At 53.0% G+C, this 22595-nt stretch overlaps 9 protein-coding genes across 9 annotated transcripts; 4 read left to right on the plus strand and 5 right to left on the minus strand.

The window, feature by feature from the left end:
- Positions 1–320: 320 nt before the first annotated feature.
- On the plus strand, positions 321–2939 carry PFLUO_LOCUS5972 (ubiquitin ligase (cullin) of SCF; the record flags this gene model as incomplete). The annotated part of the gene is made up of 6 exons (XM_073783471.1): positions 321–370; positions 442–511; positions 604–657; positions 705–747; positions 800–2697; positions 2751–2939. 6 exons carry the CDS (start codon positions 321–323, stop codon positions 2937–2939), a joined length of 2304 nt encoding a protein of 767 aa, XP_073640023.1.
- Positions 2940–3309: 370 nt separating this feature from the next.
- Positions 3310–3909, minus strand: PFLUO_LOCUS5973 (uncharacterized protein; the record flags this gene model as incomplete). The annotated part of the gene is made up of 1 exon (XM_073783472.1): positions 3310–3909. One exon carries the CDS (start codon positions 3907–3909, stop codon positions 3310–3312), a length of 600 nt encoding a protein of 199 aa, XP_073640024.1.
- Positions 3910–4224: 315 nt separating this feature from the next.
- PFLUO_LOCUS5974 (uncharacterized protein) lies at positions 4225–5268 on the minus strand (the record flags this gene model as incomplete). Its single annotated transcript, XM_073783473.1, has 3 exons — positions 4225–4479; positions 4550–5169; positions 5223–5268. The coding sequence occupies 3 exons, from the start codon at positions 5266–5268 to the stop codon at positions 4225–4227; spliced, it is 921 nt and encodes a 306-aa protein (XP_073640025.1).
- Positions 5269–7140: 1872 nt separating this feature from the next.
- PFLUO_LOCUS5975 (uncharacterized protein) lies at positions 7141–7591 on the minus strand (the record flags this gene model as incomplete). Its single annotated transcript, XM_073783474.1, has 2 exons — positions 7141–7236; positions 7298–7591. 2 exons carry the CDS (start codon positions 7589–7591, stop codon positions 7141–7143), a joined length of 390 nt encoding a protein of 129 aa, XP_073640026.1.
- A 1551-nt stretch (positions 7592–9142) lies between these two features.
- PFLUO_LOCUS5976 (uncharacterized protein) lies at positions 9143–10066 on the minus strand (the record flags this gene model as incomplete). Its single annotated transcript, XM_073783475.1, has 1 exon — positions 9143–10066. One exon carries the CDS (start codon positions 10064–10066, stop codon positions 9143–9145), a length of 924 nt encoding a protein of 307 aa, XP_073640027.1.
- A 2378-nt stretch (positions 10067–12444) lies between these two features.
- PFLUO_LOCUS5977 (uncharacterized protein) lies at positions 12445–12960 on the plus strand (the record flags this gene model as incomplete). Its single annotated transcript, XM_073783476.1, has 1 exon — positions 12445–12960. One exon carries the CDS (start codon positions 12445–12447, stop codon positions 12958–12960), a length of 516 nt encoding a protein of 171 aa, XP_073640028.1.
- Positions 12961–14736: 1776 nt separating this feature from the next.
- PFLUO_LOCUS5978 (uncharacterized protein) lies at positions 14737–16481 on the minus strand (the record flags this gene model as incomplete). Its single annotated transcript, XM_073783478.1, has 2 exons — positions 14737–16153; positions 16252–16481. 2 exons carry the CDS (start codon positions 16479–16481, stop codon positions 14737–14739), a joined length of 1647 nt encoding a protein of 548 aa, XP_073640029.1.
- Positions 16482–17667: 1186 nt separating this feature from the next.
- PFLUO_LOCUS5979 (uncharacterized protein) lies at positions 17668–20020 on the plus strand (the record flags this gene model as incomplete). Its single annotated transcript, XM_073783479.1, has 3 exons — positions 17668–17713; positions 17781–18390; positions 18466–20020. 3 exons carry the CDS (start codon positions 17668–17670, stop codon positions 20018–20020), a joined length of 2211 nt encoding a protein of 736 aa, XP_073640030.1.
- Positions 20021–20994: 974 nt separating this feature from the next.
- PFLUO_LOCUS5980 (uncharacterized protein) lies at positions 20995–22042 on the plus strand (the record flags this gene model as incomplete). Its single annotated transcript, XM_073783480.1, has 4 exons — positions 20995–21082; positions 21160–21407; positions 21471–21869; positions 21947–22042. 4 exons carry the CDS (start codon positions 20995–20997, stop codon positions 22040–22042), a joined length of 831 nt encoding a protein of 276 aa, XP_073640031.1.
- Between the last annotated feature and the right edge of the window lie 553 nt (positions 22043–22595).

Genomic DNA, 22595 nt, shown 5'->3' on the forward strand with positions numbered 1-22595 from the left:
CTTTTGCCTTCTCTTCCTTCTCCTTCGCTTTGCAGGTCTCTCGGGGGGCTTTTATCTAGCTCAGGTCCTTCGTTTGTCGCAAATTTCACCCTATCTTCAGAGCGCGCATGGTCTTTTCGGAACCGGTCTGCAAGGCGTCTATTCTGGCCGCTGCAACCGTCTGAGGTCTGTCCACCCCCTTGAACTGTGACCGTGAGGTGGCTGCTCCTGATATGGGCCCATCGAGATGCAGGTGCATGGTTATTAACTTAAACCTCAGTTACTGCAGACTCGAAATTTCCCTCTCCGCTTGCCCCCGATTTCTCGCCCACGACAGCATCATGCCGCCCGTGATGCCCCAGACCCCTCATAAGGATGACCTTGAGGAAACGTGAGTGCTGTCTCAGCTGTGTTGGCGTGGGCGATGGCATATGACAGGGAATAGAGACTAAATCAGTGCAGATGGTCATTCTTGGAAGCGGGCATCAACAGCGTCATGCTGAAGCTGGAAGAAGGAGTGGATATGAAGACTGTACGTGGATCCCCAAAGATATCTCTGTCCAACTACTGGAACCGGGAGGCTTTTTTATGGTGACTCGACTAACATGCGTTTCTCTCATCCAGTACATGGCCTTATACACGTACGACTTCTCTTCGACCATGGTCTTGCCTGGAGATGTGACTGACTCAAAAACAGGGCGGTGCATAATTTTTGCACTTCACAGAAAGCGGTCACCACTGGCCATACCTTACAAACACATCGTGGAGGTTCGCTCTGACCGTTCTTATGTCCTGGACCGGAACTGACTCGTTGGAATAGCACATCTCCTTGGAGAAGAGCTCTATAAACTACTAGGGGAGTATCTTTCGCGCCATCTCGAGTCGGTGTACAAGGAATCACAGAGTCATTCCGAGGAAGCTCTTTTAGGGTTTTACATACGCGAATGGAATCGTTACACAACCGCCGCCAAATACGTCAACCACCTGTTTCGCTACCTGAACCGCCACTGGGTCAAGCGCGAGATCGATGAGGGCAAGAAGAATGTTTACGACGTGTATACGCTGCACCTGGTCAAGTGGAAGGATGACTTCTTTGAGCATGTCCATGAGAAGGTCATGGACGCGGTCTTGAACCTGATTGAGAAGCAGCGGAATGGCGAGACGATCGAACAATCTCAGATCAAGAGCATCGTGGATTCCTTTGTCTCGCTTGGCCTGGATGAGAATGACAGCACGAAGCCTACGCTCGAGGTCTACCGGCAATACTTCCAGCGACCGTTCATCAACGCCACCCGGGTGTACTACGAGAACGAATCCCGGCAGTTTGTCGCGGAGAACAGTGTGGTGGAATACATGAAGAAGGCAGAGGCGCGCCTTGATGAGGAGAAGGCTCGTGTGGGGCTTTACTTGCATCCCGATGTCACCAAAAGCCTTACCGAGACCTGTTTGGATGTTCTCGTCACCGCCCACTCAACCTTGCTTCGAGATGAATTCCAGGTTTTATTGGATAACGAGCGCCAGGAGGATCTCGCTCGGATGTACCGACTTCTTTCTCGCATCAAGGAGGGTTTGGATCCTCTGCGCGCCACTTTCGAAAACCACGTCAGAAGAGCCGGCTTGGCTGCGGTCGAGAAGGTTGCCGCAGAGGGCGAATCGTTCGAACCGAAGCTGTACGTCGATGCTCTGCTGCAGGTCCACACGCGGTATCAAAATTTGGTTGATGAGGCATTCAACGGCGAATCGGAGTTTGTCCGTTCTCTTGACAACGCATGTCGAGAATTTGTCAACCGCAACCGCATCTGCAAGTCGAGCTCCACCAAGTCCCCCGAGCTGCTGGCACGCTACACGGACTCGTTGCTTAAGAAGGGGTCTAAGGCTGCCGAGGAGTCGGAGCTCGAGGAGATGTTGGTGCAGATCATGACCGTCTTCAAGTACATCGAAGACAAGGATGTTTTCCAGAAGTTCTACTCCAAGATGTTGGCCAAGCGCCTGGTGCACGTCAGCTCGGTGACCGATGACGCGGAGACCAGCATGATCAGCAAGTTGAAGGAGGCCTGTGGTTTCGAGTACACCAACAAGCTGCAGCGCATGTTCCAAGACATTCAGATCTCGAAGGATCTCAACGCCAACTACCGGGACTGGCAAGAGAAGGTTCTGGATGATGAGGATCGGAAGAAGACGGTTGACTCGCACTTCCAGATTTTGGGAACAGGTTTCTGGCCCCTCAACCCGCCCACTACTGTCTTCCTGGCGCCACAGGAGATTGTGAAGACCGCGGAGCGGTTCCAGAAGTTCTACTTTGACAAGCACAGTGGCCGCAAGCTGACCTGGTTATGGCAGCTGTGCAAAGGTGAAGTGAAGGCCAACTACATTAAAAACACCAAGGTGCCATATACCTTCCAGGTGTCGACCTACCAAATGGGCATCTTGCTGCTCTTCAACGAGACCGACACCCTGTCGTATCCCGAAATTCAAAAGGCCACCACTCTCGGCTCCGAAATCCTCGACCCCAACCTCAGCATTCTCCTGAAGGCCAAGGTGCTCTTGGCTTCCCCCGAGGGTGCCAAGCCCGAACCATCCACCACCTTCTCCTTGAACTACAACTTCAAGAACAAGAAAATTAAAGTCAACCTGAACATCCAGATCAAATCCGAACAAAAGGTAGAGGCGGACGACACACATAAGACCATAGAGGAGGATCGAAAACTGCTCCTGCAGGTGAGTTTGTCTTTTCTCTGTCTGTTCATGTCCAATATTAACCCGTTTCCCAGTCGGCCATTGTCCGGATCATGAAATCGCGCAAGAAGATGAAGCACGTCCAGCTGGTCCAGGAAGTCATCCAGCAGGTCAAGTCGCGCTTCCCGCCCAAGATCCCAGACATCAAAAAGAACATCGAAGCGCTCATGGAAAAAGACTATATCGAGCGTTTGGACGGGGACGAGATCTCCTACATTGCTTAAACCCTGCTCGCATCTCTTGCTCATCTTTCCCCCTTCCCAAACTTGCTATCATGCATTTGTGTTTCCCCCTCTTTTCTTTTGTTGCTGGTGGATCATCTATCTCAGAGCTTTCTCTTACCATATTTCTGCGACATTACATTGATGGCAAAATGGGCGTGTGTCGGGTCTGCGACGGGGACTACAGGACTCATCTGGCTGAGCGCGACATGTCTGTCTGGATTGTGTGCGATTTCCTTATTTACCTTCTCATCTTCATAGCGCTGAGACGACAGATCAATGATAACGCGGTTTCCTTCCCTTTCTCGTGCAGAGTTCATAGAATAGACAAGCTCCTAGCCACTTTATTTATGCTCCATTGAATTTTTTTGAATTACGCAGCTCTTCTCTTTTCCTTCCACTCACTCGCCAAGATCCCCATAATGATGATATCCCAAAAGCGCCCAGCTTTAAATAACGCCTCCCGTTTCCTCCCCTCAACAACCCACCCCATCCCCAAATACGCCTTCTGCGCGTGTTCGTTCATCTCGAAGGTCCCCAGTTCAATGCGATGCAACCCCTGCCACGTAAACCCCCAATCAAGTATCCACGAAATAGACTCAGGCCCATACCCCTTCCCCTGATAGTCGGGCATGATCATAATCCCCAGCTCCGCGTTCCGATGATGCGCCATTCTGGTTTTCGCGAGAGTCACGATCCCAATGGGCTCGGCTTCCACGTCTGCAGATTCGGGCTGCTTGCAGATCACGACTGCGATCAGGCTTTCTTTTTCGAAATCTTTTCGCAATTCTTTTAGTGCCACTGCGCTCATGGGTGTGCTGGGCGCTGGCGAGGCCATGAACGTCACCTGCGGGTCCAGGCATAGCTTGTTGAAGAAGGCGTCATCTTTTTCGTTCTCTTCTAGTGCGCGGAAGAGGAGGCGCTTGGAGCGGTAGGGGTCGCAAATTATCTTTTCGGGTATGGAGGCAGCCATGATGGCGGTAGATTATGGTAGTGATGTAGGGGACTGAGGGCTATAGATCGGAGTCGTGTGAGGATGTCTTTATACTTCGTTGTTTAGGCCCCCAAACAAATCCATATCTCGGTTTAGGCGTCCTTCCGTACTATCTGCCAATGAGTCATGATTGGCCATCAAGAGTAATCACAGCTCACCCCCGCTAATTCCTACTAGCCGGCGGAGCCTGGAAAAAGGGACGAGCCCCACAATCCCCCGTCTCGGATGTGGAAATTTTGATAGCTCTAGTAATGAAAAATCCTCCCATCCAACAAATAGACACAACAGTGGTCGCTAATTCACATGGTGGTACGGGACCGTCTGGCTTTTCATCAGGCTATTAGAGTCATATAGGTCCTCGTAGGTGATTCGGCCAGACGGCGTGGCATTCTCCTCGTCCTGCTCACTTTCTGGCAGGGGTGGTGGGTCGGTCAGATCGCTCAATTGATGGACCGGGGTCAGCGGCCGCTTCTCGCCCTTTAGGAGGCTTAGCCAGGCTCGAATCATGGACGATCGGAAAAAGATGGCGACGGCCAATAGACCACTCAGCTGAAACCCCCAAAAAAGTAAGCGCTTCGGAGCTGTCCGGTGGAGAGCGAAAAAAAAAAAGAAGACTCACCACAAGCATGAACACGACGGCCCATAGTTCCGGTTCAATAGGCCCCAAAGGTATGGCGAGAGGGAGGCATGGGTACTTGTTCCCCTTTGATGATGCAAGGCACTCGAACCATGCGAGCCTGTCCGGCCGGGGGTATTCTTGGAATTGGCGCAGCTGCATGAAGACAGCGGACAGGAAACAGACGTAGACCGTGATGAGAACGGTAACCAACGAGGCTCGCCATTGCAGCTGTATGATCTTTCTGATTTTGGATGCTGTTTGCTGTGCGCCGATGATACGCCCTTCACTGGCAGATGGGGTGTAACCCGACCATTTTAGCTTCTGGTAATCGAACCAGGGTCGGAGAACGAGGAAGACACATTGTGCTATTGTGAGAATTTGGAGAACCAGAGCGGCCGAGGAGAAGGCTAGGAAAGGAGCCCAGAAGGTTGCTACGGCGTGGTTTGGGCTGAGATAGGTCGACCGGCCGAAGGTGTATTCGGCACCGGTGATGCACAAGGTGATGGCGAGGAGTGCACCGGACCCTATATAAATGAGGCCGATCGAAACATACTTGTATGTCGGGCCGGGTTTGATCTGCCAAAAGACAGAAAGATGCAGTGCGATGGATCTAAAGAAGCCTGCAAATTGTCAGCATAGCCCGACATGATGATAGAGTGACAGGGTATCTCACAGCTGAGAATCACCACCCATGCCCCGAAAAATAGAGTGACTGCCATGAAAGCACATCTGGGGTCATTGGCCATGTCATTTGGAGTGATTTCATTATAACACTTTTTCGGTTGACCCTTGCTGGGGCTAATAAACGCGATCTGATAGCTTAATGAGCCTCGCCGGGTTCTTCTAGCCACAGAAAACTCGAAGGACATACCGAAATGCACACAAATCCGATCGTTGGACTGACGGCCAGATAATGGCGGTCCGTCACAGTTGCAGGGAAGATGGCGTAAGTGACCAACAACCAGACTAGTAGAATGAGAACAAAGATGCTCGGCCAGAGCTCAATCCGCACCTCATCAGTGAGCCCTGCATGGCGTTAGTTTATGATACGACCTTCTTCCGGGCTGCGCTGACATTGAACACTTTTCCACCTCCAATAGCTGGACGGACACGGGAGACAGCAGGACACATCTCCCAATTTCTCACACCATCGACCTAACACGGCTATTGCGCCGTTAGCATGCAGCCATCATAGAGGCGCATACTTACTCACCTCCTCCGGTGGCTGGGAAAAGCGACTCGGCAAGGAAAGGGTGTGGGCAGGAAGAAGCCATTGGAGCGTCGCCCGGCGAGCAACTGGGCGCTCATAAGTAAGGCTTCTGTCGTTTTTTGAGTGTCTAGGCGGCGTGGTGGATCAAGGAGAACACCGCGCGAGTTGCGGGTGCAACGTGCAGCCCTAAGAAGACTGAACCAAGATCACGATCTTAGCATCGGGGTTAGCTCCTTGGTCCTCACATGCGACGACTCACTAGCACATCAACGAGAAGAGATCTCACCTTGACAGGGTCAACAGCTCCCATCCTTTGGGGGAGGACAAGCAGGATCGACGAAGAAGAGGGAGAGTTGGGGCCGGGCGAGACGAGGCTCTAGATATCATTCAAATTCTCGGCAAATATGCGCCTGGATTTGACCTCTAAAAGCCTAATAATTATCCACCCCCGCAAGACTGCAAGGAAAAAACCCCCTCAAAGCTTTTGTTTCCATCCGGGAGTTGGGTTAGGGGGCCACGGCAAAACGGGATGGCGAAAGACCCGCTCATTAACTAGCGCCGTAACATCTTGTAGTTTCTGCCACTAGACAAGGAGTACCATCCTTCCCCGTTGAATCTGGCAACAATTTGGTTTGCCTCATGCTCAATTTGTTGCGGATTCTTACTGACACGCCCCAACCACTTATACTTACTCCAGGCCCAAGCATCCAGATCGTCCGGATCTGGCTGGTCGGCCAAATAGTACCTATTACGGAGTAGTCCTCTTGCTATCCCCTCGTCCGTCCCGCGCCAGTCCAATTAGCGTGGTTTCAATTAGTGTATTTTTCCAACTACCTTCGCTGCTAAGCAGCGAAGGCTCGGCTACGCGAAGGGGCTGATCAGTATTTGGGGGCTGCACAGGGAGCTACACATACTGGACGAGCGGCGTTTCGGTATAACGCGTACGCTAGTGCACGAACTGGACATGTCACTGGGCATCGTGGACTTTGGGTAGATAAAGGTGCAGCGCATAGGGTCGTGCTACGAGCTGTTCCGCGAGCGCATGCGGCAGTTCCGGGGGGTCGAGCTGCCCGAGGATCCAGAGTACAAGACAGACCCGATGTGAACGGATGGAGTTGTTGCGGGCTCTGGCATTACGGGGCCAGGGACTCGAGCTGCAGCCTATTCCACTAAAATTATACACTATAGTCTTGTGTTGCTAGGACGTGAAGCAGCATTTTAGGCTCAATTCCTCTTAGTGTTTTCCTCCTTGACTCTGCACTACAACGTAGACTACAATATAGACTACGACGTAGTAAGTGAAGAAGGATCACCCAAAGTAATCACACAAGGCCAATACAAGGAGTAGACCCCACGCAATAGACCCTGGCTAACCACGCACTCAGTTCCATGAGCTGAGGGCAGCTTCGATGTCAGCGACGCAACTGGCGTAGGTTGGATCCTGAATCATGGCCACAAAGGGTGGCGGAGTTTCCCACTACCGCGACGAGCACGTCAGATCAATCGGCCTCTGCTTACGGAAGTTGGCATGAACTCACGTTAAGGTATGCAATTTCCATCTGGTTGATGTAGGTGATGATGCCGTCGTCGCCACATAGGGCACTGTAGTCTGACCAGTTATAGGTCGAGTCGCCTGCACCGTTGCATCCCTCTCCTCCAAAGGTATTGCCCCCGGCAACTTGGATCGTATAGTCGACCCAGGTCTGCCGATCGTCGACTGGGAAAGTGCCGCCATCATAACCGTCTGGACCGCCATCGAAAATGCAATCGTCGTGAAGCGTCACAGTTCGGTTACCGTTGTAAAGAGCGCTATGGTCTAGAGGATACCGCATGGCGACTTTGTGACCGCTTCCTAAGAGAGTCTCTGCGACCTCTTTTTTAATTGCTAGATTAGAAGCAGTGTCTGCTGTGCCTTGGTTTTCGCAGTATTGTCCGTCCTTTATAACTTTATTAGAATAGTCGTTGATATATGTATCGTTAGTAGTGTCCTTACATGCCACTCTCCCCATTGACCGAGGAACCCAGCTTGAATCACCGGAATATTAACATATTCTGTCACGGATTTGAAGACTTCTGAAAACTGTGTGACCTCGGGAAGCAGCGTCGCCACGTTCGGCTCAGTGCTGATGGTTGTAGTCCCAGGTTCCTGGTAACAGACGCGAGGGATGATGGAGACGCTATGGCTACCATAATTCTGACATAGGCTCTCAAAATCGCTGATGATGGCACTATGGTCTTCTCCAGCGTTGATTTGTATGTATAAGAATAGCGTGTCAGAATATGTGCTGGAGTATTCAACGGTGCCTGAATTGTCTTGACCCTCGAATATAATCTCGTAGGTCGAAAATCCAATTCCCATGGCCTGCTGCGCGGCGGCAGCCAGAAGAAGAAGCCGTGCTAGAGCCATCGTAGTATACATTCGGTATCCGACCACGGTGAACGATGGGGCTTGTAGATAGAGATTTGCACAGCGGTGGCTTCTGACAAGGACTTGCTCAAGATATATAGAGACTTGCGGTGTAACCCTAGAAACTATGTCCGACTAAATCTCCGCGCGGCGGGGTTTCACGGAGAAGGATTTGTGGTATGTGTCTTCGTCTATGGACGTCGTATAACGTGATTGGTGCCATGCGGGATATAGTTCGGAGACCTCCGAGTTGCCGTTGATCCATTCACATGGTTTCCCCGACGGTTATTCCGCGCTGCTAAGAGCTGGTTTCAGGGTGTAAAGCTATGGCAACTCGCCAACGATTTCGGAAACGAGCGACCCATGATGGGGGGAAATGCAGCGTAACTCCGAATAAATACCCGCCCCACGAGGCTAGTGGCAATAGGCTGGACGACCAGGTTCTACCCAATCGCAGTGTCGCCGAGACTACAATGTAAGATGTCCTGATCTGCCAGCCGAGCCTAGACCGGATTTCTTAAAACGGGCTACTGGGCATACTACGCTACCAGGCCACGTGGGAGCTGTTCGGGTGTTGGCGGGCGAACGTGCTCGTGCGCTCCTATGGTGACGGGCAAGGGCGACTGCGAGACAGCCTGCATCGCACCTCCTGCCCCTATCATTCCAAAACAGCACCATGCTAACAGATGAATTTGAATGGCTTTTCAATGACCAGGATCTTGATTATGGGACTCCCATGCTGCCGATACCTGCGAGTCCAAGCGCTACGTAGCCCGCTGACGGGAACACTGCTCCGAACCACCATGACCCATTACCGCTGCTTCGTCTGTAAGATTGGGAAGAGACAAAGCAGTAGGACAGAGAGAATCCTGTCTGTATTAATTACGATATCCAGTGGAGAGTACCCCAATACAATGGCCAAAGACGAGAGCTAGCGAGGCTTGGAGGTGCCAAGCAGAGTAAACCATGATGAATTCTAGCCGCTAAGGGAGTACCCAACATCGCTAGCATCCCCGGCCATCTTGATCAGGTTGCTTCGCATGTGCTCAGCAAGCGCCCGCTGCTGCTCATCCAGAGCATCGAAGCTCAGGCGGTCGATCCAGTCCCGCAGGCCGTGCTGAAGGACGTTACGCGCACGCAAGGAGGCGCCGTTGAGGTGGCCAGCGCTGCCGTGCAAGGTCATGCGCTCAACCTTCGAGTCGTAGACGCCACGGTGCAGGATGTTGTTGTTGTAGAAGACAATGTCGCCGGGGTGCATCTGCACGACCAGCTGCCCTGGGAGCGTCTTCTCAAATGGCCCAGCGGCGCGCTCAGCGTCAGTGCGCGCGCGGCGGTGCGAGCCCGGCACGATTACGAGGCTGCTGTCGTCGAAGAGTGCGAAGTTCCATTGTGCCGAGAACGCGGGCTTGCCTAGACGCTCGAGCTCCTCCTCAGCTGTGGCGGTGGCGGGGATGTCATCGCGGTGCCAGCGCAGCTCAAAGTCCTTCGTGGGCCGGATGAGCATGTTGAACAGCTCAAGAACAAGGTCGTCTCGCTCACACTGCAGCAGCTCAAGCGTGGGCTCAATTATGGCGTCGGAGAAGTACATGTGCACGAACTCATCGCGGCCGGGCATGTCCGGGTGCATGACGCCCTGGACGCCCCAGATGCCGTCCGCGGTTGGGTTCGGTCCTGAGGTGTTCCAGGGTGGGAACTGTTTGGGTAGCGTGCGGACGTCGCGCCAGCGGCCTTCGCGTGCCATAGATGTGGCGGCGGTGGCGGCATCGCGAAGCCGGGCGAAGGTATCGCCGGAGACAGCTTTAGGGATGAGAACGAAGCCATCGCGATTGAGACGCTCGAGGAGAGAGGGAGAGCCCGTGGTGGTGGTGGTGGTGGTGGTGGTAGTGGTGTCTGTGGCCATGATAGGCGATCTTCTTGTTGCCAGTGTATTAAAGATTTAAGAAGGGTGTCTCAGTTTCAGTGGTGTTTTTATAAAGGGCGGATATTGTTGTGCGTGTGGTCGGGGTTTTAATAAGTGGTGGTGAAGTCTGGGTATAACGTTACGTGCGGGCCAAAGCCGTGCAACGCAGCCTGTATAAGTGGACGACAACCTCGTGGCGACTCCTGTGGGCAAAGGATATTTAAAAGCAACGGTTCATACCGCCCTTGGCACTAGAGAAAGAGTCTCACCATAGATCTGTCTACACCATTGAGTGTGAATTGTCCGCTGTCACGACCTTCGTCACAGGGGGCGTGGCATCACGCAGCATCACGCAACGGTTGAACAATTGGCACGAACAGTTCTCAGCACCAGCTACCATCAAACGTTACCCAGTCGCAGCGTCGGATCTCACTCCCCGCCAACCCGGGGACCCAGACATATCACGTTGCAAGGGGCCTCTGGGCAAGTCGTATCTGCTGCGAGAGCCGAAGGGACGGTCAACGCCACCGGCTCCATCTGGGCTCCGCGCGGAGGGCACGATGGTTGGATGTGTACGGGTCGGTGGTGAGGCACAGCGGAGAATGGGTGGGAGGCCCATAGGCACTTGGATGTCGCTGCGCCTTAAATGTCTCGCCTTCCCTGTCAACGTGTCCCAAGCCCCCACCTCATCTTTGATCTTCCAGGAGCTGGCAATTGTGTGTAGTCTCCCGTAGGCCAGGGCTCTGGAAGATCCTCGGACTTGCATCTATTTGCCAAACTACAAGGAATGCCGTAAGCAACCTCTATAAGAGCCACTACTCCCCATACCTTCGCTTCTTTTCTAGTATTTTAATAATAGTATATAACAAAGAATGGTCTAATTTACTAAAAAGAGTCCTTGGATTCCATGGTTAGAAGTGCAAAGAGTGTTAAATTCGTCCTAACGTGGATGCTGGAGTATGAAAAAAAAAAGCTGTAGTTTAGATGAAATAAGCGGGGGATCCTAGTTCACGAATTTGGAAGATAAATGGGCTAGCCTATTCATCTAGCTAATTAGAGCTAAGGATATCCTCTAGTCTATTCCTTTTTAGGATTATTAGATAGGTCATATTAGTACCTATAAGCTAATCTTGGCTAGAATTCAAAAAGAATGTTTTTTAGTAGAGAGCCTTTGCTATTCGTCTTATCTCTCTCTTGCCCTAAATCCTTCAAATTCACTTATCTATACTACTTATGTCTCAGTTATCGAATATCTATCTAGCATCCCTTATAGAGAGTGGAGAGTTTGATGATTCATCTCATCCTTTATCCGATAACCTTAGGCCCAAGAGCCTAGTAAGTTAGTTCTTTGTTATATGGTCTATTTCTCATCAGATTAGATCAGCCTCGTCACAATACTATCTGAATATACTTCCTTTCATCTGATTTCTGAGGGCAATCCTTTAGTTCCTATGACAGAGGCGATACAGTCAAGGTCTCGCTTAAAGTGTATAAATTATGAAGGTCACATGTACGCTAATTTTTGCCCTAAAATGGGCCGAATGGGCCGACCCAATTTGGCCGGACCATGGGCCCTGCTCAGGTCTACTGGCACAACCGTTCTACTGGTACAAGGGGGCGGGGCGCGGGGAGGTGCTTGGCGGAGGAGCAAATGGTGCCCTTTTCCGGCACGAATCTAAAGATTCTAGACTGCCTGCGAGCAGTTAGACTCGGCTTTGACGCCAGCCATATATTCCTTCGGGTGCTAGCCCCCTAGTAAGCAGTACTACGTAGTATCCGGTCAGCCGAGAGCGCCTGTCGGTCGTACCGGAACTGGGTCCATCGAGCGTTTCGCTGAGTGTGGCATTCCGCCTCCTCACTAAGATTCATCCTCTTCTTTCACCCCCACTTGCCAGTTCTGTGGACCAACACTTAGTACGTCTCCTTGGGTGCAGTCCTAAGGCGCAGTCAGTTGCGTCGCGGCGTAGACCATGAATCCAGGCACGCATCAGGTGTGCGACAACTGCCGCCTGCGCAAGATACGATGCGATCGCGGACGTCCATGCAGCAGCTGTCTCGGATATTCCATAACATGCCAGTACCGATACAGCGTGCGGCGCAGAGGGCCCAGGGGGGGCAATGGCCGCCGACTGAAGCTGATACGGCTTGGCCTTGCAGATGATGTTGCATGCCCAGGACCACATGTCGCATGCGGTTACGACAATGCCTCGACTGGCGGACCCGGACGCGTAGCTCTGCACGACCTAAACGGTCTCTGCAGGCCTTCGGTGCATACCACTGGCAGCACTTCTTACTTGGACATCGCGGCCGGACCGCAAGATGTCTCGCAATGCGCTGAAGCGTCATGCGCGGATTTGGTCGGGCCACGGAACCGTTGTATGAACTCCACTATCGCCGCTCATGTCGACATTTTCATGACATACATATTCCCAATCATGCCGGCCGTTGATGGAGCGCAGCTCATCTCCGATGCCACAAACCTGCAAACATTGCCTGTGCCCCGCTACGCGCTGCTGCTGGCTCTCTGCGCCATAACCAGAATACAGCTTCGACTTGACCAGGAAAACCCCATTGAAGGAGATGAGGCAACTCTGTGTTTGGTTGGCACCAGGGGCATGTCCGGGGTTGATTTCCTGGCTGCTGCAGAACAAGTGCGGAGCCAGTTCACTCTGGCAGACGGCATGAGCCAAGAGGCCATTCTCACTTCCTTCTTTCTGTTCGTGTCATACGCAAATATCGAAAAATACGACAATGCCTGGGTGTATCTGAGTCAAAGCATATGCATGGCAATGCTTCTCGGTTACGACCGGGAGCCCCCAGACGTGCCTTTGTCTCCCAAGGAGTTGAACATGCGTCGCAAAATATTCTGGCTACTCTTCGTAACAGAAAGGTAAAGCCCCAAGTGAACAACGCGGCTTTGTGATACTCTGCACGACTTGCGTTTGCTTATTGTCCCACTGACTACTTGAATCAGAACATTTGCCTTGCAGCGGCGAATGCCCCTCTTATTGCGAGGCGGCGTTGTTCCGAAACCGGAGGTTCTAGACTCAGACTGCGTGACGACAATGAACGACTTTCTCAACCACATTCGCCTGTTTGAGTCACTCCCAACATCCCTATACGACTGGAAGAATCGATCCGGCGGGAGCGGCGACCAAAGAAGCGGCGTCGAGCATTCGGTCGATGCCTATATATGTTCGGTTGAGCCAGGCAACGCCGTCATGGAAAGCCAGTATTTCGATACGCTCATCACGAAGCAATGGCTCCGAGTATCCATGTGGCGTCTTGTATTCGGGATGCAGCCCAAGATATGCGACTCGAAGACGAATGTAGTTACTCCCACGCTGCCATTTGATGCAGGCAAATCAATCATGGGGGCTTTAGCCTGTGTAAGCAACAGATCCAAAGACTGCCATGGTCTTTCGATAGTAAGCGAGCCTTTTTCAAGACATGTTGAAGCTCTCGTGACCTAATAGATGATAGGAACAAAAGCTGTATGACATTGGGATTAGCTTAGTCGACGTCTCGAGCTTTACCAGTGCACATATCGCCAACATTACGCTAGGTACGCTGGACCTCTTGTACGCTATTGTGCGGACGCTCGGATGCATGAGGGGCCGTCAGTCGCGGTATCTTCCGAGTTTACTGAGCCACGCACAATTTGTCCTTGGGCTAGACACACTCCCCTCTCACGGGAGCCTGTCGTTGCTCTCGTACGACGACAACACACAGGAACTGGTCACGGAAGTGGAAACCGATGAGCCAATGAATGAACTTTTTTGGCACGACAATTCTCCGATATTGGGGGAGGGAGATACGGAGGAGCCACAATGCTTGCCAACGGAGCATGATGGAAAGGCTGCAGTAGACAACTTCAACTGGATCGAAGGAGGGGTATACACCATGTTTCTCGCGGGAACATAGGCGCCTATGTGTTCAGTTGGATACTAGTTGATCTGAAAGATCTATACAACCGAATAATACAAGATGTCTAAAAGCCAAGGCGATATCTCTTTCTTATCAAGGAAAAAAAGGCAACCTTACAAATTACCCCGTTAACTGCTGGTGATATAATATTTGCGGTAACAAAGCCGCGCGGTTAGCACTATGCTATAAAAGTGTTTTTTATGTAATAAGTGTAAGGCCTGGTCAGTTGCAAATGGGAAATAATTGACCACGCGTAGTTCAAATTACTACGTGTTGATAACTAAGCAAAGAAGTAGAACCCTTCTAGCTAATGAGGGCTAATGAGAGCCCATATATATTTTAGTATTGCGTCTAACTGGTAAGAAAAATACACTAATTGAAACCACGCTAATTGTACTTCCGGGACGGTGAAGGGGACAGCGCCCTCTAGCGTCCTGGTCTAGCTCTTCAGATCATATTGGTTTTAGCTCATGGCCCGTTAAATGACAGCAACCACGGAACCTCCCGCTTCTTTCTTCTCTCTGTGACCTTGATGTGCACTCGATGCCTAGACTGCCAAACGCTAGATGGCGCCACCATGATGACCGAGTAGAAGACTTCTAGTAACAGTGCGGTCGAAACGGGGGCGATGTGCCATCTCACTTCTGTTTCGTACAAGTCCAGGGACTAGTGTGCATAAGCAGCACTGGTCCATCTCCAAGTCGAGCTCTGCCTCCACCAGCGCCCACTTCTTTTCCAGCAGGCTATTTGCGCGCTACAGCGACGGCCTGTAGCGTCTCGCGGCCCTCACGATCAAAGATGTTGACCTCGGTGGTGCGGAACTTGCGCGTCGGCGTCTTCTGCGCAAACAGCCAATCCAGCTCCTCAAAGGTGCGGCCCTTGGTCTCGGGGAGGCGGAAAAAGGCCCATACCAGCGTCACGAAGGCGGTGGCGCCCCAGACGAAACCGGCATAGCCCTTGACGTTCCAGTCGGCGGGGTTCATGAGGTACGGCTGCAGGACGCCCTGGATGACGTTGGCGACGTAGTAGGCGTTGCGGGCCAGGCAGACCGTCTTCTGGCGCAGGCGGGTACTGCCAACCTCCGCGGGTAGGGCCCAACCGAGTTGGCCGATACTCATCTGGAAGAAAAAGGTCCAAATCAGGCATAAGACGGCCTGGGCCATGGCGACGTGCTCCTTGGTAGTCCACACGTTGAGAATGCCGATGATGAAGAGGATGATAGTCAACGTAGACATGCCGACGAGGTAGATTTGTCGCCGGCCAAAGTACGGCAGCACGGCGAACCAGCTAACCAAGGTGCCCGTGAGCGCCATGGCAGTACATCCCGTGTTGAGCAGGTAGGTCTGTCGCGTTGTGAGTCCCACCTGCTGGAAGAAGTAGGTCGAGTTGTATGCGAAGCCCATGCCGCTCGTGACCTGGCCAACGAAGGCCACGCAGGCAATCTCGGTACGCCAGGCCTCGGGGCCGCGGAAGCAGTCCCAGTAGCTAGTGCCGGCGGTCAGCTCGCGCTCTAGGTTGTCGGTGTGGATGATGGTCGCTAGGGTGTCCTTGACGTTAATGTTGGCAGTCTTGCGCTGTAGCCGGGTCAAGGAGAGCTCGGCTTCGGCGAAACGGCCCTTGCGGACGAGATACCAGGGCGACTCTGGCGCAAAGAACATGAGAGGGATAAGGAAGGCCGGCCACAACCACTGTAGCGCAAAGGGGATCCGGTAGGACCACTGATCCGTGCGCCCCTCTAGACCGGCGAGCACGCCCGCGGCGATAAGCTGTCCGATGATAAAGCACATGTTGGTGTAGCTAGTCATGAATACCCTAAGCTGCAGGGGCAGCACCTCGGAGGCATAGGCCGGAGCGGAAGACGCAAACACGCCCCAGGGCAAGCCGCAGAGGACCTCACCCGCCAGGAGGACACCCACGTTAGGGGCGAAGAAGGTGACGAGGACCATGGCGCACATGGTCACTAGTGCGCCGATGATGACCCGCTTCTGCCCGAACTTGTCCACCAGGTAGCCGTTGAGTAGCACGCCAAAGAAGGCACCCACGCCGCCGGAATCGTTGAGGCCGCTTTGCCATGCCGCCGTGAGCTGGTAGTTTCCGTTCGAGTCGATGTACTGGCCGTATTTCTTGGCAAAGGTTGGGTATGCAAAGAAGTTTCCGATCCTGTTCGGGTCAGCGATGGAGACGGACAGGGGATGATAGAGGAAATGCGCTCGGATTTGCCCCGGGGGGGGGGGGGGGGGGGTCGCGTCTGCACTCACAAGATGGTGTCGTATCCTTCCATGATGACACACATGGACACGGTCACACTCCAGAACAGAGCCATGGGATAGGCCTTGACCGCTTCCAAGGCCGTGAGGGAGTGCTCGACCTCTTGCGCGTCCTTGGCTCTGATGTCGAGCAGGTCGGAATCGGTCTTCTCCATCTCGGCGACGTCAAAGTCATCGTCGACGTTGATGCCGTTGTTCTTTGGTTCCACGATAGTGGACATGGCGACAAAGCGGGCCCAATGCCAGAAGAGACAAATGAAAGGATGAATAGTATTTGTTTGACGTGCCTCTTCAAGGACGGCCTGTGAAAAGGTGGACTGCCTGGATCAGGAATGCTGCCGGAGGCAGATGATGCGCCTTGACGATCCTTTTGAGCAAAATCTCAGATGCCCTGTCACCCATCAGGTCAATCTTTGCAGCTTTCAAAATGGAGATGGTCATGTGGGACCGGGGATTTATTCGGAGTTGAACGTTTACCCCGGATCTTGTGCACACCCAGACTCCAGAGCTCCACACTTCTTACGGCCATTGATCGCGGGGAACCCATGTGGAGCTGGAGATTTATTCGGAGTTGAACTTCGCTTACCCCGGATCACACTTCTTCCAGCCATTGATCGCGGGGTACGGCAGTTTATAGCGGCCACTATGACAAAATTACATACATTAATTTTACTGCTTTCATCTCTGCTCTACTAAGTTGTATATCTAGCTTCGCTATGCCTAGGTCCACTATATACGGTAGGATCGTGCACTATCAGACAGTGGTCCTAAATTTTTTTTAGAGACGTACGATCAACATTTACAGTCAATTGATTAAATGGTAGAATCTAATTGGAAACTTTTATTTCCTTTCTCGAAGGCAAGTCATCCCCCCCACTTTCATACCTACAATTGCCGAGCAATGGAATAAATCAGCGCTAGTAGACCCACCTAGCACTATACTATATTAGGATAGGCCTTATCACGATACACCAACATCTATATTTCCTATTTTGTACTAGTCTTACTCCGCTGGTTCGGTCCTTCAATTGTTATATTTATCTATTACGTGATTTTGTCATAGCGGCCGCTATAAACCTCCGTAGCGGGGAATTTCTGTGGCGCTGGAGATTTATTCGGAGTTGAACTTCATTTAGTTCGTATCTTGTGCACAGCCAGACCAGAGCTCCACACTTCTTCCGGCCATGGATCGCGGGGAAATGTTGGAGGCTTTAGCCGAGCAGTGTACATAACTTCGCCTCCTCATTCAAAGGGTGCCTTTCTTGGGAAGCATCAATGGTTGCCGTCGTGTCATTCGGGCAGAGTCTTGTTTCAATCCCCTCTTTGTGAAGAATCGAAACTCTGTCGATTGCTGCTCATCTTGTTTCCCCAAGAGGTGGTCTGCTCCTTGCTCAACAGACCGATACTATGGGCTCACGCGCAGATGGTGTCAATGGCCACTTGGCGCAAGACGGTGTGTGTTCGGTCTGTTTTTACGCGTGACGGTCCCTGAGTTTGGCTGACGTTCACGGATCTGGCAGCCATCGTGGTCCAAGGCACAACATTCTCCATCAATGGCAGGGGCATGTCCTATCGCTTCCATGTCGACGATGCCACCACCGAACTGGTGTCAGACCATTATGGCGGACGCGTCTCAGAAGCACCAATAGCCTGTCACCAAGAGCCCTACAGTCACGGTGGCTGGTCCAAGATGTATCCCATCAGGCGAGAGTTTCCCGACCTTGGCCGAGGCGACGTCCGCTCGCCGGCCATCCGCATCCGCCACGCAGCCGGTCACACCGTCAGTAAATTCCAGTACCAGTCGCACACCATCTTGGAGGGCAAGCCAGCGCTGGATGGGCTCCCCTCCACGATTGGCCAAGCCGGTCAGGCGCAGACCCTCATCATTCACCTGCTCGACTCTTACAGCTCTGTGGCGGTCGATCTCTGCTACGCAGTCTTTCCCCAGCACGATGCCATTGCCCGCAGCGTCAAGGTCACCAACAAGGGATCCGAGGAGATTGTGGTGGAGAAGCTCGCTAGTTTCAGCGTCGACTTGCCTTTTGCCGATTATGACCTGCTCGGCCTGCGTGGGGATTGGGGTCGCGAATGCACGCAGCATCGTCGCCACGTAGGCTACGGGTCCCAGGGGTAAGTGAGCAGAGCGCGCGCAGCTTCATCTCGCCTTTGAACCTCTCCCCGATCAAGTTCCTACGCTAACGCCAGCCACACCAGCTTTGAAAGCGCAGCCGGATACTCGTCTCACACCAACAATCCCTTCATGGCCTTGCTCTCATCCGATGCCACGGAGAATCGGGGCGATGTGTGGGGGTTCTCCCTGATCTACTCGGGCTCCTTCACGGCCGAGGTCGAGAAGAACCCGCACGGTTCCGTGCGCGCCTTGATGGGTCTCAACGGCCACCAGCTCTCTTGGCCGCTGAAGCCAGGGGAGCATCTCACATCCCCGGAATGCGTCTCCGTCTTTGCCAGAGACGGTGGCGTTGGCGCCATGTCGCGCAAATTCCACGACGTGTTCCGCCAACACTTGATTCGGAGCTCCTTTGTTGACCAGCCTCGCCCTCCTCTTCTGAACGACTGGGAAGGAGTGAAGTTCGACTTTGATCAGCAGAATATCATTGACATGGCGAGGGAAACAGCCGCTCTGGGCCTCAGCATCTTCGTCATGGATGATGGCTGGTTCGGCGTCAAACATCCACGCGTCGATGACCACGCCGGTCTTGGAGACTGGGAACCGAACCCCGACCGCTTCCCCAAAGGTCTTGCACCGCCCATCGAAGAGCTGACGCAGTTCGAAGTGGCCGGGACGCAGGACAGGCTGAAATTCGGCATCTGGGTCGAGCCCGAGATGGTGAGCCCCAAGTCGGAGCTGTACGAGCAGCATCCAGACTGGGTCCTTCACGCGGGCGAGTATCCTAGGACGGAAATCCGGTACCAGCTTATCTTGAACCTGGCGCTGCCCGAGGTCCAGGACTACATCATCGCCAGCATCTCCAAGGTGGTCTCTAGCGCTCCCATTTCCTACGTGAAGTGGGATAACAACCGCGGCATGCACGAGGTTGCTTCGCCATCGACCTACCACGCCTACATGCTTGGTCTGTATCGCGTTCTGGACACTCTGACTGCTCGCTTCCCAGACGTGCTCTGGGAGGGCTGCGCCTCGGGAGGCGGCCGGTTCGACGCAGGCATCCTGCAATACTTCCCGCAGTCCTGGGCATCAGATAATACTGACGCGGTGGACCGTCTGTCCATCCAGTTCGGCATTACCACCGTGTACCCGGCGTCGTCCATGGGATGCCACGTCTCCCGTGTGCCCAACGAGGTCACCCACCGTATGACGTCCGTCACCTTCCGCGCTCACGTCGCCATGATGGGTGGCTCGTTCGGCCTCGAGCTCGAGCCAAGCAAGATCCCGGACGAAGAACGGAAGGAGCTGCCCGAGCTTCTCCAGCTGGCGAAAAAGATCAACCCGATCGTGATCAACGGATCCCTGTGGAAGCTCAGTCTGCCATGGCAGTCGCAACACCCGGCGGCCATGTACGTCTGCCAGGACGGCAGCCAGGCGGTCCTGTTTGCGTTCCAGACTGTTGGCACTCCCGCGCACTGCCTGCCGACTGTGCAGCTGCAGGGACTTGATGCTAATGCTACGTACTTGCTCGACGGTAAGGATAAGTATTCTGGCGCAACGCTGATGAATGGCGGAATGCAATTCGCTTTCCAAGGAGACTTTGACAGCAGAGTCGTGTTCCTGGAGAAGCTGTGAGCTCAGCCCGCCTTGCATCATTTCATGCTAGAATGTTACGAGAAGACATACAGGATGTAGAAGGCCTTTTTTCTTTTTTAGATAGTCTCAATGTTATTTGCTTCGACTTATACTGATGCCATATACACGTCCAATGCAACGTCAACGCGTGCCATGGTGCCGCGGTGTGTGAGATCAGGAACGTTCGTACAGAGCCCTTATAACACTCGTTTCGTCTTACAGGTGGTCAATGTATCTCCCTCCCCTCCTGACCTCTGAACCCTGACCACAAAATGGTGGTCATGCACAACAGCACACGGCGGGGGATCATGGATCACGCATTAGCCTTTCCCCAGGGGCAATTAAAGCATAAACCATCCAGGGGGGTCCGCAGGCAAGGACACGCTGTGAGAGACCCAAGAGTGGCGGCCAATTCGCTCAACCTCTTGATGCAGTATACGCAGCTTGAGCCAAAGTCGGCATTGCGATCGAAACTTGGACAGGATTGCAGTAGCACGGGAGAATGCTCGGAGAAATCCTTTTGCATCTAGGCCAGGACAGCCCAGTAGGAAGTCCCTCGTTCACCATCAGCCACGCAAGAAAAATGTATCTCCGCGCCCCGTGGCCGGAACTTGCCTCTCTCGATGTCCAATGGGACGTTTACTAGACAGTAAGTCGAGGTCGAATGCCACCGATGCCGCTTGCGAATGCCGCTCACGAATCCTGGGAACGCCACACGGCCCCCGGGGATTTGGTCGGCGTTGGATTGTTTCATCCTTTCATCCTTTCCCAGAAAATGGCTCATTTGCGAGGGGTCCCCACGTGGCTGGCAATTGCAATTGAAGACTTGGAGTCGCATCCCGGCGTCTGTTGGTCGTGAACGAAAAGTCTATCTCTACGTCGTCAGCAAACCCAATCTCAGATAGGAATTATCGACAGCTTCTTCACTCGATAGCAAAGTCGCCTTCTCTTGGTCTACTACAATCTCTGCCACAATGGGTTTCACTCGGCTCCTTCTCCTCGCCGCGGCTGCGCAGAACGCTCTCGCCATCGGCTTCTCGACCTATACAATCATCTTCGAAGGCGCAAACAATACCGCCACAACCGATTACTCCCCCCCTATTCTGACCTCCTGTTCTTGTATATCCAAATCTACGCAGGGCAGGACCACACTGCCATCATCGACGATTTCAACACCCTCGCCCAGAACTACGGCAGCCAGGGAGTCTCCGTCATTCCTCGTGTCTGCTACCAGACACCGGGCACCCAGGACATCACCACGGAGCCAGACACGAGTGTTTTGTTTCCCGAGGTCACGCAGTTTGCGCAGGTCTTTGAAGACGCTTCGTCAACCATCAACATCCCAGTGATTCAAGCTGGCTTCCTCGGACAGTGGGGAGAGTGGCATGTATGAATCCCTTACCATACAAACGATACCCTTGAAGCTAGTATCTGACAGACCCCCGTATAGGACGGACAGTACTGCCAGAACCAGGGCACAGCCGATACTACAGCCGATCTAGCTATCAAAAAGCAGGTTGTAGACACCCTTTTGGGAAGCGGTCTCAAGGTTGCCATGCGGTACCCTAGCGACCACAGCGCCATCTATAATGGTAGCCGCACCGTGACGCTTCACGACGATTGCATCTTTGATGGTGGCCTGACTGGTTATGATGGTGGCACGTTCCCCTCGGACGACCGCCAGACCTGGGTCGACTACACTATTCAAGTGGCTGGAGGAAACACCTTTGGAGGAGAGGGATGCAACAATGCAGGCGACGCGAACTACGACTGGTCCGACTATACCGACGTGTGCGGCGACAACGGCATCATCACCTACATCAACCAGATGGAAATTGCTTACATGAACGTGAGATTATCCCTCCATGCTCCTTCCCCCCTCTCCATCCTGATCGAGGCTGATGTTTCTGACATGTTGATCTACAGTGGGAAACTCCCGGACCCTTTGCTGCCATGATCGAGGATTCTTCCCAAGCCACCTGCGTCGCCAACATCAAGGCGGCCCTCGCAAGTCATAACTAAGTGCTCTTGTTAGCCCAGAGGCCATAACGGTTTCGTGGACGTCGCTGCTTGGAGGGTACCCCGGGAAGTGATATCTTTGATCAGCTCACCGCTTGTCAAGGGCCACCGCAAACGATCATGGCCTGCAACCCTTTGATCGGTATTCAACCGTCGGTCAACGGATAGCAACTTGGGAGAAGGCAAGGGGACTCAGAAAAATTTGTCGGCCTAGCTATCTAGTTAGTTTAATATATGACAACCATCACGGTTGAGGTTAGACTAGACTAATTCCTTGCATGTTCCGCAACCCAAATACGAAAGTAGCATTGTCGAGTTCCCGGCCTACCCTGGACGAGGTCTATTTGACGACATGGACAACCAATATTCCAGCCGTGCAGTGATATACCTCTGGAGTGGGGTGTAAAGCCTCCAACATAATGTATTTGGCCCAGGGTAGAATCGTGTGACATGGACAAGGCTTTAACAGAATTATCAATCAATAATTCTAGTTCTACTTCTCGAATCCAGTTATAGGAGATAAAAAACACCTGAATTGTGTGCTATCAATAGAGCA

This window comes from Penicillium psychrofluorescens (genome assembly GCF_964197705.1).
Source record: "Penicillium psychrofluorescens genome assembly, chromosome: 4".
In the NCBI taxonomy this organism is placed as follows: domain Eukaryota; kingdom Fungi; phylum Ascomycota; class Eurotiomycetes; order Eurotiales; family Aspergillaceae; genus Penicillium; species Penicillium psychrofluorescens.